The sequence below is a fragment of the Melopsittacus undulatus genome, chromosome 8 (genome assembly GCF_012275295.1).
Source record: "Melopsittacus undulatus isolate bMelUnd1 chromosome 8, bMelUnd1.mat.Z, whole genome shotgun sequence".
Classification (NCBI taxonomy): Eukaryota; Metazoa; Chordata; class Aves; order Psittaciformes; family Psittaculidae; genus Melopsittacus; species Melopsittacus undulatus.
This window is the reverse complement of record NC_047534.1, coordinates 50,650,533-50,669,172: the sequence shown is the minus strand read 5'-3', so window position 1 is coordinate 50,669,172 and position 18,640 is coordinate 50,650,533. Positions and strand designations below refer to the sequence as shown.

The 18,640-nt window shown below is 39.7% G+C and overlaps 1 protein-coding gene across 1 annotated transcript in view; it reads left to right on the top strand.

Annotated features, from left to right (window-relative positions):
- The window catches only part of ZCCHC24 (zinc finger CCHC-type containing 24), a 116,146-nt gene that overhangs the window by 85,224 nt on the left and 12,282 nt on the right, over nt 1–18,640 (top strand). Inside the window, exon 3 of the mRNA XM_005152702.3 lies at nt 14,100–14,264. Within this exon, the coding sequence (XP_005152759.1) occupies nt 14,100–14,264 (165 nt within the window). The remainder of the gene's footprint in view (nt 1–14,099; nt 14,265–18,640) is intronic.

Sequence of the window (18,640 nt, the reverse complement as noted above, 5' to 3'; positions counted from 1 at the left end):
GCACACAGACAGGAAAGTAATGACTTTCAGGAAGTGAGATTTTAGGTATCCATAAGGAAATGCTGTGCGTGAATGTCTTTGACAATAAAACGCTTAAATATAGGAAATGCTGGTCTGGGACCACTGTACAAACATATGGTGAAGGCTGCAAACAATTGAATAGTTTTGCTTTTTTAAAGAAGGAATAGGCCAAAAGGTAATGGAAAAAACTGAAATATAAAACTCTCATTAAAAGAAATGATGGTTATAACTCACTTGTTCAGACTACCATTTTGTTTCACTTCTCTGCCTATACTCTGGTCAAAACAGAGTTTCCATTCAAAAGTTTTAACAGCAAAGATTTTCTGAATCTCCCAGTTCCTGCTGCACAGCTGTACAGAGCAAGCCGAAAACACAGGTGTCCAAAAAAGACTTCATTCCTTACAGTACAGCCAGGCAGCCTGGTGAGTCAGACATGAGTTTACTGTTTCAATACATGAGAGATTTTATTTCTCTTTAGACCACAGTTATGGACCAAGGTACACAACATCCATGGCCTGATTCAGCCTATGACCTTTCTGTTTCCCAAAAAGTTTCAGATAACAGTCCTTCTCCTGTCTTGTTTTGTGACAGATTAGACTAAAATAATTAGTAGTGAAAAGACAGAGGGTCAGTTAACTGCCATTGTGGCAGAATATGAATCACTTAAAAAGCTATTAATTTTATTCTGTATATTTTCTGTGCATCAGTCATTTCCTAGATGCCACTTCTTTCAGTCTAGCCAGAACTCTGATGTGAGTTATCCTCTTCACCCAATGCTTTGACTATGTTGTGCTCTCACCCTTCAGATACCTATTAGCATTCTCACTCTGTACATTTTGATTGTATTCCATCCTTTCTCATCTTCAAGGCACTGCATATTTCTGCATGTGATCAAAGAAGGTATTACAGAGGGAACCTGTTTACCTCCGTTCCTTTTCACAAGAGTTTCAGTCAAATGCTCAAACTTCTTGTAACACTGCAGAAATCAACCATGAACGTTACAGAATGGTTCACAAAGTTTGGCAGCTGCTGGTGCTGCTTTGATAACATGACACAAGTGATTCTTTAGATGATTCAAGAGAACTTTGCACAGAGTGGAAAGAATATGGGAAGAACAAGAAGCAAGTGCAAACACAACTGCATGAAAAACATGAGAAGGAAGGATGGAAGAGGTTAAAGATGCAGATTCATACTGTATTATCACAAACTACACACCAAAGGAGAGTTGTCTTTAGTTCATGTGAAGTATAGGTGCATATGCATGTAAGTTTTCACTGCAAACCAATGTTTACATTTAAAACAGTAAGACTTTGGCGAAGAGAGGGCTTAGGGGGACCTTACTGCTCTCTACAAATACCTGAAAGGAGGTTGTAGTGAGGCAGGGATTTGTCTGTTTTCCCAGTCAAGCAGTAGGACAAGAAGTAACAACTTCAAGCTGTGCCAGGGAAGGTTCAGAGTGAATATTAGGAGAAACTTCTTCACAGAGAGGGTGCTCAGGCATGGGAACAGGCTGCCCAGGGAAGTGGTGGAACCACCATCCCTGACACCATTCAGAAAATGTGTAAACAAAGCCCTTAGTGGCATGGTTTAGGGGTGGACTTGGCAGTGCTGGGATGATGGTCAGACTTAATGATCTTAAAGGTCTTTTCCAACCTAGCTGATTCTGTCATTCTATGATTCTGATGCGCTTCAGTTAAGATGTTGAAAACCTGCTCTTTCATAAGAGAGAGACTGAGCCTACAGTAGAAAACTAGCAAGGAGTTTCTCACAGGCACATGGGTCCAAAGCAAGTGAGTAAGCAAGGGGCTCTCAACTCATGTCATGCACATGAACTAAGTCAGAAAGCTGGGATTTTATGGTTCTTGAGGTAGATGGACTTACCCATGGCTGCTCTGGGCAGAAGGGGTGGGTTTCTAAGACTTGCTTCTATGCATTATGCTCATGTGTAACCTGGCAGAATATTTCTAGGGGAAAAATACTAGAACAAGAGAAGAAAAAAAATGTCCCTTTCACATTATGAAACATGGTAAACATTTATGCAGTTTAGATATCAGCAACTGAAGTCATGTTTCATTTTTGGGCTATGCATAGCATGTCTTTTTCCAGGCTCAAAAAGAATGCTGTAATTAAAGCAGGCTGACTGACTCAGCCGGTGTTTTTGTATGTCATCTTGTAGACAGCTTGGAGGGGCAGGGGGAGGTGGAGGGAAGGAGGCTGAGGTAGGGAAAGGGAGGGTGGTTGCTCATCTGGTCTTTATTTCCTTTGCCTGTTTCTTCATAGTTCAAGCAAAGGGCCCATTTCAGCTAAGAGCAATGACACCCTTGCTGTGGTATTTCATCTTGGAGGACAAGAGGCCACAGCCTGCTGTGTGTGGTAGTGTCCTGGGAGCCTCCACCACTACACTGCTTTGGGGTGGGGAGGTGAGAGGAGGTGTACATTATTTTCTGTTACAATGGGAAGATTTCTAAAGAGGGCCCATGCTTTATCTTTTGCATAAAGAATATCCCAGCTATAAATCCTTATAACAACAGTAAACATACTTGCATTACCTTCTGCAATGTGTTTTTTGTTTACCTTTTAAAATCGTATACCAGTGGAGATGTCACAAGCAATAAATAGATGATAACATTTCTGACTACTTAAATGAACCACATTGTAGAGAAATATAAAAGGTATGAAAGAAAACATCTGTTAAGCAGAGTGTTTTAAAAAAATGGCTCAAAAGGTGAGGTCAGGGTCATTGGTGACAGGCTTATAGCAGTCCTTGTTCCAAACCTTTATCTGAGAGCTGTATAACTCAGGATTCATGCATACTGCTTAGTTCTGTAGTAATAAACATTAATTATACTCCCCAAATGTGAGGTATGCTAGTACTGCCTGTACTCTAGATGAAAAATTGAGGCACAAAGATATCAAGTAACTTGCCCACAAACCCACAGAAAGAGGCTGCAGCCAGGCTAGAAATGAGATCCAGTCCAGTCCCTAAACCACACAACCGCATTCTTCTCCTCGTGACATGAACTCTCCTGTTGGGGTTTTTTTTTACTGTGGTTACACCTATTCTTATGCAGTGAACAGGATATGCCACAAACCAGGTCTTGAATCCTTAAGGATTTAGTGGGTAGTTGAAAGAGATCCTGTCCCTTTCAGAGCAGAAGGAAGGAAGGAGGCTGACTTCTTCTAGAAACATCCTTTCCCCTGAAACTCATCCTTATCATCTTAACAATATTTCCTTTGCTTTCCAAGAGTTGTTTTGAAGAGATAAAACATTTACAAGAGCAAAGGCATTACTATTTCAGGCTAAAAGAAATACATCACTATTATGATTCATGCCCATATGAAGGAAACAAGAAGAGAATGTGTCAGTCCAGAGGGTGCAACAAGCAGCATAAAGTCAAAGCAGACCAAACAAGCCATTGCCTGAGTGGTAACACTGCTCAAGTCGCATTTCTACTGCAGTGTGCAGTTGCATTTAATTAAAATATTACCTGCTTTACCGCCTTCTCCTCCCCACCCTATGTATTCTCAGCCTCCGAGTGCAATAGCTGCTGCTGCATAGCCCTTTGCTCAGTCTGCAGGGAGCAAAGTGCTCATTCTTTGGCTACCACCAGTGCCCAGGACAGAGTCTGTTCAAGAAACTGCATGGGAACTTGATATCTTTCTTTAATATTTATCTGCCTTAACTAAGAATATTAAAATACCTGTTGTATCAGGTTGGCCTTCCTGTGGGCTACAGATTGTTAGGGCAGAATTAAAACAGATAACTCTCTGGGATTAAGCAGTTTCGTTTGGACACTACACAAAGAAATTAACATTATTTTTGATAAATAAATTATGTCAAAGGTTCTAACTGAAATAAGAATCGTAGTTTACTGTAATTACCTCATTAATGTCATCCAAGTACTACAAACTACTCTGCCTCAGAGGAAAAAGTAACAGCATAAAGCAGAGGTCTGTCATGAGATCCCTGGACATCAACAGACTGTTTCCAGTGAACAAGCAGAAGTAGCAGATTCCCAAGCTGAGGTTTCTTCTTAAGATCACTGATGTATTAAATTCCCTCCTAAATTACTGTCAGCAAACGTATCCCAGCAGATGTATGGCATGGAGGAAAGGCTCAACAGATCCAGATTTATAAAAGGTTAAATGCCCCAAAAGATACAGATAGTCATAGAGCAGGATTTTACAAAGCCACTCTAGCAGTAAAGGAAGCTGTCACAAATCAGCACCTACAGTCCTCTTTATATATAGTACAGGCCCTTTCTCTACTCCTCTGTAAATTCACACCAAAGTTAAATCAAGCTGTACCCAGTATAAGATTAAGCTACAGTCATTCACAAAGACTAAGCACTAAATGTTTTGCAGATTGCCGTGTCTGCAATTAAAGTTCCTATGCAGCTTTCACAAGCCGTTCAAAATACTAGGAAAACCACTATTACCCTGCATGTAGTTTGATGTGAAAAAAGTCTCTGATTTTGAGCTGAAACATAAACCAAAAAGCAATGTAAGCCCTATGGGAACTAGAAAATTCCCTGATCCAAAGCCTCTTTAAAAATGTGCTTTGACCATGTAGTGGCACACTCAATGTAGTCTGCACGGAGTCTTCTCATGCAGTTTCTTTACCTAGACACTTAAGGAAAGAATTACTATCACTCAACTGGAGATCTGCAGCTACATCTCAACATCATAATTCAGTCCTCATCTTCTCTTCAGTTGGATACTTTGCATAAGCACATCTCAGAACAGCAATGAAGCAGAAGGCAACATCCCATGTTTCAAATGGGGCTTCAAAAGCACCTGCCACTCACTTAGATTTGGAAAAAAATGACCTCCAGTGAAATGTCTGCCTTCCTATCTGTTTTGCCTCTGGAAGCATCCCATGACCTATGAAGAGGCAAGGGGTCTACCAGAGCTATTGCACTGCTTTTTAAGGGACAGAGGATCATAATCTTTAGATCTGTTTGTTCATCACTAGAATGGCGCCCTAGCTATGCCACACTAACCTTAGGAGAACTCACATGAAGCCATCTGAGGTGGAACGATTAAACAGGTCCAAAAATATGGGTCTTGACCTCAGCTTAGGAAAGGGAATGCCTAAATAACAATGGTGTAACCCTCACTGCTCCAAAACTCCAATTCCAACTAGCAAAAAAAGTGCCAAGATATTAAATATAGTGTGCTACCAGAGGAGAAGGGGAAGGGAAAGTGGAGGAGGGTATTGCCATTGTATGTTTTCAAGCAACAGATGAAGAAGGACAAAAGAGTCCACACATCAGGAAACTATTAAAATGAATACATTCCTAGTTTCTTCATAATTAATTCAGTATGGCCAATTTTGTATCAGAGAAGGGGAAAGAAAGATTTCAACCACTTCCTTTTATCTCAAGCTGCTTGGAAGAATATGATCTTGTAACACTGAAAAGAAGTGCCTCACTGCATCCCAGCAGGCGAGTGTAATTTTAACTCTTCCACATGCCTAATTTGATATGCAAATCCCTATTTTCTGTATGATATACAATACTTAGCAGAGACCCAGGTTCATTTAGACATCATTCATCACCACTTTTTAGCCCTGCCCCCTTTTTATTTCATATTACGTTAAACAATATATTGAAAACAGTTTTCACTACAGAATTCCCTAAGATAATGTTTTTCAGTACACTTGGTTCATTGCGTGAGTTAACATTTGGTTCACATTTTGATGGTTATCTTCACATGTTTAAGGACTGGAGATGTATTCTTTCCCTGTTCTTGAAATCTTAGGTTCTGAGTTAGGCTGAGTTATGCAATACTTCCAAAAGAAAATTCATTAGGCAGCTATTTATATGCTTAAATAATTCCATTGTTTTCAAGTTCCTACGGGAACAAGCATATTAAAGTTGCGATTGGCTGTAAGTAAAAATAGTCAGTTTGGGAGCTCTTTCACAGTCATTCAACAAGCAAAGAGTAGCATGCACAGGTAAAATAAGTCCTTGAATACGGTTAATCAAGATAATTATTTGCAGCTTTCCTTACTATAAGATTGAGGTAGGGTTAGTCAAGCTCTGTGGCTCTAAAAGTCTATCAAACACATTAAACACTTGATCACTGCCTGTTGCCCTCTATGTAACACATGATATAACTGGACATAAAAGTATACTGTTTGAAATTCTAGAACCTGGAAAAGTCATGTCAACATGCAGAAAAACATAAATATCCAAGGTTAGTTAGAACTATCAATGCAAGGGGAGTTTCGTGTTCTATTAAGACTGCTAACAAGCTTCATCTAGAGACAGCATGTTTCTGTGCAATACCCTATGCGCACAAAATTTCTTCTATGAAAAAGGTAGACTAAAGTTTTGTGAGTGTTATTTGTTTGATATGTTATAATAGTACTTAGATGGCCTAGATGAAGTTCAACATTCTATTATGCTACACAAGCTGTGTTACCATATGTAGCCCCAAGTGATTATACAATGCCACAAGAACCACAGAAATGACAAGGAACAGCAAAAGGATCTCTCCCCATCACAAATGAAGAGCTGAGGTACAGTCTCATTAGATGACCTGACAAAGATCAGACAAGAAATCTGTTAGGACCACATACACAATCCAGCTGTTGGACTTGCAACACAAGTCCTGTCACCATGAATTCCTGAATACTTTTCTGTTATGCTGCTTTCTTGTATCAAGTCCTTTTTTTATTAAGACAGGCCTATGAAAAGCACACAGTATACTTAATACACTTGTTTTCTCAGACTGTACGGTACTGAGCTTTTGCATGTTTTCTATCACTATACTATCTGTGGCGTGATGAAGAGGAGTCACAAAGTAACTCCACACTATCAACTTCTTAGAGCGTTCAGTGTTTAGTCATTGACACATCATACAGTAACTAATATTTAGCAATTCTGCAAATATGCTTCAAACCGACTTAGCACAGAGATCAATTATATGTATCTTTGGCCCGAGGAGGGCCAGGTTCTAATGAGCAGCTCAACAAGGCATTTTGTAGATGAAGAAAAGCCTTTGTTCCAAAAAGCACAGCTAGGATCCTGAAAGATCTGCAAAACCAGATTTTGATTTAAATGTTAGAATGTTTGCCAAGCCAACTTCTTGGATTTCTAGACTTTGATCAGCATGTCCATGACAACCATGCCTATTGCTTTAATCACCATCAGAAACCATGTGTGTGTTATTAGCAACAAATACTGTCAAATATTACCCTTGGTTTATCATTGTGGAAACGAGATCAGAATTGCAGTTAACATACAATATGTTGACAACACTAATTTTTCAATGCAACCAAAAGATACATCCTCATGTATTAAAATGACAAATATAAAATTGGTCCTCAGCCTTTTCAAAATTTACCCATAAAAGTTCCTTGACACAGCATAATTGATATACCTTTACATATGTCCCAAAGAGCAAGACTTATGAATTAAAGTGTTTGTAACAGCAGAAATATGGTATTTGTTCAAGTAAAATAAAAAGACTAATGTTTTGGATTGTGTGCCACAAGCTTGCACGTTTTAATGCTCTGTTCCTCAAGAATCATAGTTCATTCTTAACATCACCCCACTAGAAATACTTGAGTGCAGGGCCAAAAAGGTCAAGGACTGTATTTATGGTCAGTAGAGGTACCAGGTATAAGGGTGAAATAAAGGAAAAATGTGTGTAGGAGCAAACTTTTGTATACACTTGACTGTGAAATTATCGTCCACATTAGGCGATAAAATACAGTATTAGGAATAGCACTGTATATGTTATCCATGGGAACAGCAAGCAGACACACAGAGAGCCTAAGCAGCCTTACCCACTTCTAATTTTACATCTCTTAGGGAGGCTAGGCATCAGCTCCATCAACTCACCATTCCCTTTCCCACAGCTCAGCGTACTGGTGGTGAGCAGGAAGGCCACAATATGTACACTGCCCTATAGAAGAGGTACTAAGAAATCCTACCAGCTTTATCAGATGCCCAAATGCAATAGTTTAATTACTTGGGACCTCAGCACAAAAACACCTCCTCCCTTGATCAGGTTTTAGGAGTAGGAGTGGTATGAGTGTGATAGAAGGTTATCAGCAATAACTACCATGAAGAACAAGACTGTTTCTATGAACACAGTGGTGTGAATTCTTGATGTTTCCAATGACAATGAAAGCCATACAGTACCCTCCCCAGTCAGAGGCTGAAGCAGCCCTAAGCTTTGTGGCAGAGAAGACACTACTCAATAAAACCCCAGTCTAAAGCACATACTAGCCTCCTCTGTCAAGCTACAAATACAAGTTTTCAAGTTTTCTTAATTTTTCAGCCATGCCTTGCTCAGATATAATTATACTTGTCATAAATCCTTAGTCTGGAATATCCAATGCATCTAGAAATTCCATAGTATCTATTGTTCACTAAATCAAATTGAAATTCCTATTTAAATAGTAATGCTGTAACGAAGAGTTTGCTTTCTGACTGTTATCCCTCTTTTCCTTTAACTGAGCCATATCGGGTAATAGTTCTCATCGTATTACTAATACAAAAATTATACTACAGACAAGAAGGCTGAAGCAAAGTATTAATTTGGTCTATGTATCCCCTAGATGTTCTTCATATACTGCATCTACTAATTCAAGATGTAGTGACAGCTCATTTAAATACCTCAAAAGTCTCTAGGGGCACACATACACAGTATCATACACCAGCAACATGAACCACAAACAGCAAGGAAAAATAGACCAGCAATTTTGGAACTCTTCCTGAACATATAACCTCTATCTACATATTCTGTTGATACTGAGATTTATGTGAATATGGAAGTCAGGAAGGACAAAGAAAAAAATTAGCATTAAGGATTCCCTTTTGTGTGCTATTTAGGTGTAAGTGGGCAAGCATATCCTCATTCTCTGCACAGCCTACACAGAGCTGAGAAAGGTCAAAGGACTTCACCAAATTTCCCAGCACTCTGCAACTTGCTGCAGAGTCAGGACTGGAATGCTGGGACGCTTAGTATGCCAAATCAGTCCTAATACTTTCTTTTTCCTTTAATAATGGAATATTTTGGGTATGGTTCATCATCATAATTTCATCTTTCTCAGAACTATGTACATACAGTAGCATAAAATCAGAGTGGTATGGCTTCTTAACACCATCTTCTAGATGTGCTGACTTAAAGTTGAGAGTGTCTGAGGGCCCACATTTCAAAATATAACTCAGGCCCTCCAACTCCTTCAAACCACATGGGAGCCAGTCAGTACATCAAGCTGTTGTTTGCCATTATCATTTTTCTGCTTTATTTGATGAAGCACCCTTACAGACTTCTTGTAGGAAGGGGATGCACCTACCAGAGTCATGCTGACTTCGTCTTTCCTGTGTGCTGTATGCCCTTCAGCTGTGTAACAAACATGGGAAGATGTGGGGAAAAAGAATGTTAACTAAATTGTTTCTCAGCATCTCACTAGGAAGTAACTCTGCCTTTTGTTGTTTATAATGAATCTTTAGAAGGCCGTGGGGGGGGGGGTTGTTTTGTTTTGGTTTTGCTGACTCTGCGAACTGATACATTGAGAGAATTGTCTAGAGAAAGCAAAGAGTCCTTTATGATGTCCATCACTACCAAGTGATTTAGCAGATTCCTCCATGAGATGCACAATCCAATAGGTTGAGAGCGCACTAGGCTGGCCAGTTACCAGCAGAAAAGCTCAACTTAAACACTTCTAAAATCTTATTATGGCCAATTTGTGGATTTGGCTGAGGGAAGGAAGAGAATGAAAAATAGAGGCAGTTGGGTATCAGTGAAGGGTGGAACACTGATGTCATTCTCATTGCAGTGCTGCACAAAAAAATACTGACTTGTACATTTGTTGGATCTAGCTAAGGCAATCATGTGCACTGGCTAAGTACATCTACAAAGATGATTCCATTTGTCTCTGCATTTGTCCAGAAGACCAAGGTGATGTATTGCTGTCTCATTAATCAGAGGGCAAGGACCTTCTGTTTTGGCCAGCTATAGTGGACAGAGGGCCCAGCCAGGGGCCAGGTTTTGCAGAATCTGTGGTGCTTTCCAAATTCACATCCAGAGGGAGATCCCTTCAGCCTCAGCACTAAAACCACCAGTCCAAGACTGGCTTCAGTTTATGCCTGAGGGCAGTGAGGTAGGAAGGGGCTCTGAGCCACCACAGCTCCCACCCCCAGCGATACCTTGGGGAAGGAAGGCTCTTCACTTCTGCATTTCCCTGCTGGTTTCTGAAGTCAAAGCAGCGCAAAAAATGTGTTGCATAAGACATAGATCTGGACATTGAGACATGCTTCAAGTAATGGCTAGTGTCTGGTCTTTCTAGACAAATCTGTTTGGTTTTAATCATCCCCAAAAGCCTACCTGTCCCAGCTGTATTAAATGATCCTTGAAATGCCTGAATGAAGATACATATTGCTGTTGGCAAGCTATACAGGCACATAGCAGGAGAAATGCTGTGAGCTTTGGTTTTACAGAGTAGGCCTCTCAAATCAGCATTTAAAGCATAAAATTGTCAACTCCCCAGACAAAAAGAATGCTGAAAATGTAAAAATCTTGTTCACATCACAGTTTGTAATCTATTTTGAATATTATTTCAAACGTGATAAGACAGAGATTCCACCAAGCTTTTGCAGCCAAGAGCAGAAACCAGGCCAAACACTACCTGAGCATAAAGGCAACAGGACAGCATACGTTAATATGGTAACAACGAAGTATTTTGCCATTATAAATAGTGGCATAACTTTGCCATGTTGACGTGGAACATGAAACAAATCTCTATCTGCAGAAAGGGTAAGAAAAAATAATGCTTAGGGAGGGAATTGCAGGACCTAAACACCAACTGGGATTTATTACTAAACACCATTCAAATCAAGCCAGGGTGGGGAGAGAAGAGATGGTTAATGGCTTAAACAATTTTGTAAAAATATGTCTTTTGATTAATACCTAGCAAAAGTCTTTAGATCAATACCAAAAGGCAAAATATGTCTTCTTGCTCTTTTTTTGGCACTTAGTTCAGAAAAACCTCTGGTCAAAACAAGTTCCTGCCCTCCAGCTGGATGAGCACTGAGACACCTCTGTCGCACAGTGACAGGATGCTCCAGCACCCTGCCAAGCAGGGCTGGCTGATGCTGCACCAAGGAGCAGTCTGTTTCTTGGGGATGTTTATGCAATTCAACTGTGTTGCTCCTGAAGCCACAGACCCTAAAAAAAGGGGAAGACAAAGAACCTCTCAGATCATTAGTGTATCTCAGGTTTTGCCTTCCACCAAATACTGTCAGATTTGTGTTTTGTTTGGACCTGAAGGGTGGAGGGAGTTGGAAAGTTGCCTTCTCTGCTGTCAATGCTTCCTAATGATGTTTCTCACTAGAGAAAATGAGCTTGTTTGTTTGAGAATCCAAATTCCCTGTGGGGCACAGTTTGGGAAACTGAAGGTATGGGAAGGAAAATAATATCCGTTAGGGCAAAGTATAAACAGCCATAAAGCAGAAGAGTGAAACACCTACAAAGTATGTTGTAGCTTTGCCAGCAAACTAATTAATGTCTCACTGACCGAGGAGAGAGCTGTGACAGCCAAAAAGTTCAAATAAAAATAAATCAGAAGTTTAGTCTAGTGATTAAACCAGGAAATTACAGCCAGAGTCCAAGCTCCTCCGTTCTCCTCCTGGTTCTGCTTCCGATTTACAGAGCAAATTTGAGATGCTAAATTTTACAAGTAGCTTCTAATTCGGAAAGCCTCCATTCCTGATGCTGAGCTATGCACACAGGCACCTTCGCCAACTAGCATCCTCAATGTCCTCCTGTGAGTTCGTGAGGACAGAGCATTCCAGGCCATTGGTGTCTCTCCAGTCACCTCAAAGTGGCCATCCCTGAAAGTTTCCCCTGCCTGTAAACTGTGTCTAGCACAGCATACTGCTCTGGGAGTCTGATGTTTAAATGCTCTTTATGGCTGGCATAACATATTGCAGTGGGAGTGCTGTGTTTAAACACCGTTTGTAAACATTTACAAGAGTTCTCAGATACCCTCTGTCTCTAAAGTCAGTGCTTTAGTTTTGGAAATAATGCATTTGGTGGCCTGCTTGTTTTCTGAAAGGACTGTTTCTTGGAAAGGGCAATGAAGCCCCATTGCCAGGTCCGACTGCAGGAGGAGTTTAAGTCAAGTGCAGCTGAAACTGAGAATCAAAAATAACTCATCTTCTGTTCAATAGCATAACTCCAACTGAAACTACAAATAAAGCAGTCTGTGATGCCTCAGGAGGAGGGGGAACATCTCTGAATCATGCGAGCTCTCTGTACACAGGGCTCCTGTTCAATTCCCTCAAGATGTGGCTCCTTCTTACGCTGACTCGAGTTGTGCTACAAATTCCTTGGAGGCAAAGTCAAGTGTCCAGAACAAGGATGTCTCCATCAATTGATATTTTCCTGCACACCATTCAACTATAATCTCCCATCCTTGTCCAGGGACATCATGGATCAGAGGATTACATTCCGGGTGCCTGCAAGCATTTACTTAGTCACGGAAGTCCAAACGTTTCTCATTATACTAATTCACTTTATTTTTATTATTATTTCTGTGCAATATTTATGTAAATATATGTAACCCACTGTCAACTTCATCTTTACTATGAGCCAGAATATTTACAGTGGCTTGTCAGATTGTCATGAAGCGAGTTATTATAGATGTTTACCTATTTGTAACAGAGGTTGCTACCACATCTGATCTGTTAAAGAATGTTACTATGCTGAGGAATAAGCATGAAAAATAGAGAATGTTGTTTACTGACACTACAGATAGGGGGAAGGGAGGGAAAGAGAGGCCACAGTGAATTTAAGGTCCCTCTTCCTCCTGCCAGCGTGCAAGGGGGAACACATCCTCAATGTTCCTTTCCCTCTTGGTCCCACATGCAACCGTGGAGGTAACACAATGTACACCATCCCCATCAGCCATGGGAGCTCAACTCTCAGAGCTGCTGCCAAGCTCAGGGCTTCTGCCAACCACCTGCTTCTTCAGCCCTTGTTTTCACATAGAAAGCAATTTGGACCTACGCACTGAGGAATCATACAAGCTCACAAAACAAAAACAAACCCTTTCCCAGCAGGATAGGTCATTTAATTTTTCTAAACTTCATCTGGGAACATTAAAAAAAGGATTGATACCATTCCACCACTATACAGGCAAAGTATCTGCTAGAGACTACAGAAAATGTCTTTATCTTTACAGCTGTCTTCAGTACAGCTGTATGCAATACTCTCACCTTCACCTTAGTAGCATATTATGTAACTTACTATATTTTTGTTGCGTATAACAGTTTTAATGAGTGCATTTAGGAAAAAAACTAAAGCAGTATTTGCATAAGGTCACTGCTTACTCCACTAGCTTCCCTAGTTAAAAACGCTTTCTATAGGGGATATATAACATTAGGTGTTACAACAGTCCATTTGAGAATCCCTTCCTATTTCCTTCAAGATGTAGAAATCAATGAAAACATTTACCAAGAACGAGAAACCAAAGTAAGTTCCTCAAAATAATGATTTCCACCTATCAAAGCCATGTCTTTCCTTCATACTCAATCCCAGTTTGTGCACTCCCATATAATAATGTGTATCCTAATACTAATATATTGCCAATATTTCATTATTTAGAGTGTGCAAAGCTGAATTATAGAAATCTTTCTTAGTTATGGGTTCTAACAGGGAATAAACAAGAATCTAGTTAGGAAATATAGTCCTTTACTAGTGAGGTACTTCTACAGATGCTATACATAATCCTAGCAATATGTACTCAGTGATGATCTTATAATGAAATGGATATGAAAACCATTCATTGCAAAAAGGGTATGGGCATGTTTCTAAATACTATGTTCAGTGTCACGAGTCTTCTTGAATGTTTGAATAATTCTTCCAGAATTTGCAGAACTCAAATACTAATTTCAACATACAGACTCTCCACTAAGGGGATATCACCTTCATGTCTGCAACCAATATATTTTGCCCAAATCTTCATAATTAATTTAAACCCTACTTACTTTACTACTACTCTCCCACACCCTGGGAGATTCACTGGTCATTCACTGCTTCTTCCCTTTGTTTTGTAGGCTCGTCCAAAAGGAGAAGGCCTGACACCATACCAGGGCAAGAAACGCTGCTTCGGGGAATATAAGTGCCCCAAATGCAAGAGAAAATGGATGAGCGGAAACTCCTGGGCTAATATGGGACAAGAATGTATCAAGTGCCACATTAATGTTTATCCTCACAAACAGGTAGGAGAAATGCAGACCTGCTGGCATACAGACTTTTCAAGGAATGCTTTTGATTCTGTAAAGCATGGGTAAGACTTAAACAGGACTCGACACAGACTACAACATGTCACAAAAGCTTGTTTCCCAGATGAGTTGCTATTCTCAGCCCTTGAAGTCTGGGCTGGTGTCAGAGTTGCAAAATTCAAGTGTTCTACCCTTGAGAAAAAATGCCTCCAAAACAAAATCCTTACATGCCTTTGTTATAAAAACAGGCTATGAGGCCTTATAAACAAATACAATGTAAACCAAGTTCAGCAGTAGCAATGAGTCTTCTAGTTCTGATTCTCTTCATGCTTACACTAATTTAACATTTCATTCCACTGGTGTCAGTGGAGCTATTTCCTATGTGTACTACTTTCTTCAACAGGTGAAAAAAGATTGGATTTGGTCAAGGGTTCACATTTATTTATAAAGATTACTGATAAAAGAGAACAATACTGAGATGAATCCTGCCTACAGAGTTCTTTGGTTAATGACAGTAAAGCAAGACAGAATAGTTAAAGAAAGGTTTCTCAGTTTACATAATACCAAGTGATGCTCAAGAAAGAACATCAAGAGAAGGCCTTTTATTAAGGTGAAAGAGACAAATCTAAGAAGAAGCTCTGCTGGGAAAGCTCTCTCTGCCATCCTGTCTGCATAACTCACATGGTACACACAGCCTTCTTTCCAGCTCCCTGCAGATCACTGTTTCTTCTATCTCTTGAGGTTATTTCCTGCGTTTCCAGCTCACAATAGGAAAACCAACTGTCAGTTTCTCCTTCTATCACACCACAAGCAGTCACAAGCAGTTAACCAATTCAGCAGTCCTTGGCAGGAGGCAGACAGAACAACTGCATGAGTTCATACACTTTCTTTCCCCAACAAACCAGGCTTACAAGACTGGCTGTCAAAGCCAGTCTTTCTTTTTCAAAGACTTTTTCATAACAGTCACTTTTGACTTTGACAACCCCATGAAAAATAAATTTGTCCATCAAGGAAAAATTTGAGGGATATTGCAGAAAAGTGTTATGGATGGAAAAGGTGAGAATTAATTTAAAGAGTTTAGAAGGTGTGATTTACCTCAGGTGTAAGTCATCCTAGCTAGATCTCAGTAATAGAGCTCTGCATGGGTCAAGTTACCTCCTGCACACTCAGAGAGACTGCTCAAACCATAGACAGAACATTTAGATGTACTTGCAATAGGTGCAAAGGAATTCCATCAGGAGCCTTAGGCATCTCATTAGTTACTCAAGTGCTTCCAAAATTCCCATAGAAAGCTCTTTGCACAGGCTCATAAGGAACACTTCATACCAATTACTCATATTTTGGAGAAGGGTGTCAGGAGAAAAGAAAATAGATACTGTGACTTTATTATGATGAAAAGACAAAGGCATATTGGAATTCATTGCAGCAAGCAGGAAGAAGAAATAAAAAGAAGTTTATTAAGCTTTATCCCACACAGGAGCATCAAATCAGCTGCATTTCTTCCTTGCGTAGACATGTGCATATTCACCAAATTCTAAGGGCAAGATTTGGCTTAGTCTCTACAGCAACATTGCATTCCAATATGCAGCCAAAATACTGACTTAGGCATGCTAGTACCTTGAAGCAGTGTGAATTGCAGTTAGTAGCATTTGAAGCCTGCTACACTTGTGGCAGAAGTCTTAGTTTAAACTTCATTACTTCACTGCAACATGATCCTCCCTTCTTTCTACCATGGGAGTTCTCCTACTTCACAATGAACTTGTACAATTCCCTGGCTAAGCCAGTTGAGATGTGAACCATTCCCCTTTGTCTGGGCTAATGCCACTCACATCAAACCAGAAAACAAGAGGTCATCTTTAGAAACTGAAGTCTAATTTCCCTGACAAAAGTGTGACTGGAGACTACATTGCAAGTGAAAAAAAGCAAGGACCCCTTTTTCTGTGGAAGCATATATATGGAAGGAAAGCTAAGCAATTTTTTTTCACTAACTTACATGAGACAGTCTCAAGGCTTCCAAGATCTCTAGTTCCTTGCCTCTGTTTATACAGCTTGTGTAGACAACTGCACCAAAATCCAGGCGGAGCAATGAAGTCATTTATCACATGCATGGAAGTACAGTCTTGAGGGTGAGAGAAATTGCATGACCATTGATTTATAACACAAGTCTATAAATATTTACCTTGATCTTCTAAATTCTTTCCATCATTTATGGTACTGTTCAAAGGGTCACAAGAAATCACTCGAGGTATCTCAATTCATATTACACAAGAAGCATTATCACCTGGGGAGTATGTATGTTTTGTAGTAAAGAAGGTTTGCAAGTAGTGTCTTTGGTAGAGTTGCCCCTTGCGGCAGGGTTAAAAGAGTCTAATGTAGTAGTACTAAAGTCAAAGAAATACTGAGGAAGCACTGTGGTCTACAGTGCTTCCATAAGTTGTGTTTACTTTGGAGCCATATACATTGTGTTTTCCAGGTAATAATTGCAGCATGCGCAGTGCAAGTTTCCACAACTGACCGCAATCACTGTGTTTCCATGCCATTCCTTAAAGACACCATAACTCAGGATGTGGAAAAGCTTTGCTTTTCTTATCTATCCAGATGTTCACACTACTATGCATTGCAGCTATTCGAGATCTTCAAGACAAGAATGCATCTCAACTAGGCTTCCAGATATAAATAACTTGCAGCCAGTTGCTAATGGTCTTTCCCAAAATCTGAACTTAACAACCTTGAGCTAAAAGACTTTACATCCTATTGCCACTGCCTCATATCCATCTGCTTCTGTTTCTCAGTGTTAGTATAGTGATTTGTCCTAGTCTTTTTCATTCTTCCAGAGGTGCTCTGTGCTGTTTCTGGTTAAACATACCAGCAATAGCCAGACAGTAAAGAAAACAGCATCAGTTTATGCACAGAGCCAGCAGCAAATGAGAGCTAGCAGGCTGCATGAGGTCAGCACTGCTTCTTGACAGAGCCTAGTGTTTGCTAACCCATACATGTTTTTTGTCCAAGCATCCAGCTCCACACCAGACTCTCTGTAAACATTTATCAAATCTATCCGTGTGGTGTTATTCTGCACCATTTTGGAAAATGTGCTGTACCCAGTCACCAATACTTTTACACCAATGATAATATTTTGTTAATCTACAGTGAAAGATATTTAATTAAATAAGTGCAGTATTTCTAGTTTGAGAGTTAAAGCACAAAAAAAAGAATCTTACTGTTCACATAAGACTGTTTTACTAGGTTTTCTTAAATAGCACTGCTACACTGCCTTAACATCTTCTGCATATATTTCCTATTTATTCTTTAGATTTTGATAACTTGAATTACTTTGCACCTACCATAGGAGAGTCCTTATTCATGTGTGAGTTTCAGTGTACTTCTAGATTTTAGTAATCACTTCCCCCACCTTTGGTGCATTAATGGATGTCCTCGGCTAATTACATGCTCCTTCCACATTTATTATATATGGTATGAGAGTATTTTCACTCTGATCTGAATCTTCCATTAGGCAGGTTTTACCAGCTTAAACAGCTTATCTAAGAAAAGATGCTGCCTCTCTGTAGAAGCCATGTTTCTCTTGTGCCATTTTAATTCCATTCAAGAAAAAGAAATTGATGTTGCTGTTTTGTAGTGTCTTTGACTACAAATCACTACGCTATATGATATAATCCTTTTATGGTTACTTGCACTATGATCATATTTTTCCTCCCACTTTAACAAAACCCAGATGAACTGGCCAGACAGAAGATGTCTGACCTCCATTCAAGCTCAGACAGTATTTACCTCTAGTGAAATAAATTATTTCTACTTCCAAACAATCTTGTCAATATGTCTTCTCTGCAGTGTGTTGGAATTCATCATCTCCTTTTCTTTCTCCTTGCCCTACCATTTAGTAAATATATCATTGTGACTAGCAGATAAAAAAGTATTTTGAACATTATTTAGAAAAGAATAATATTCATTTTATCAGCAGATGAAAATCACTGTTGTTTCTCAACATTAACTATCCTTGTGTCAAGTTACAAGAACTCACAAAACTACAAAACCTATGTGGCTGCAAACAATTCTAACCATATTTAAAACCATTCAGATGCCAGATTTCCCTGGCAAGGGCATATTATAAAGAAGTCTACATTCACAATAGTATATACAGCATGAAAATTCACACCAAGTCAGATCAACCTCCCCTGATCCATATCTGACCCTGGGCAGTAGAGGACCCAGGACCATGCAGATATAGACAAGAAAGAGTAACCACCTCCAAGGATACTTTCCCATCCTCTGGTATGGCCAAGTGAGTATCTCTATATTACCCTAGTTTCTCACCAGATAGATCTACCTCTGTAGAGTCTGTGAACTTTTCAGTCCTG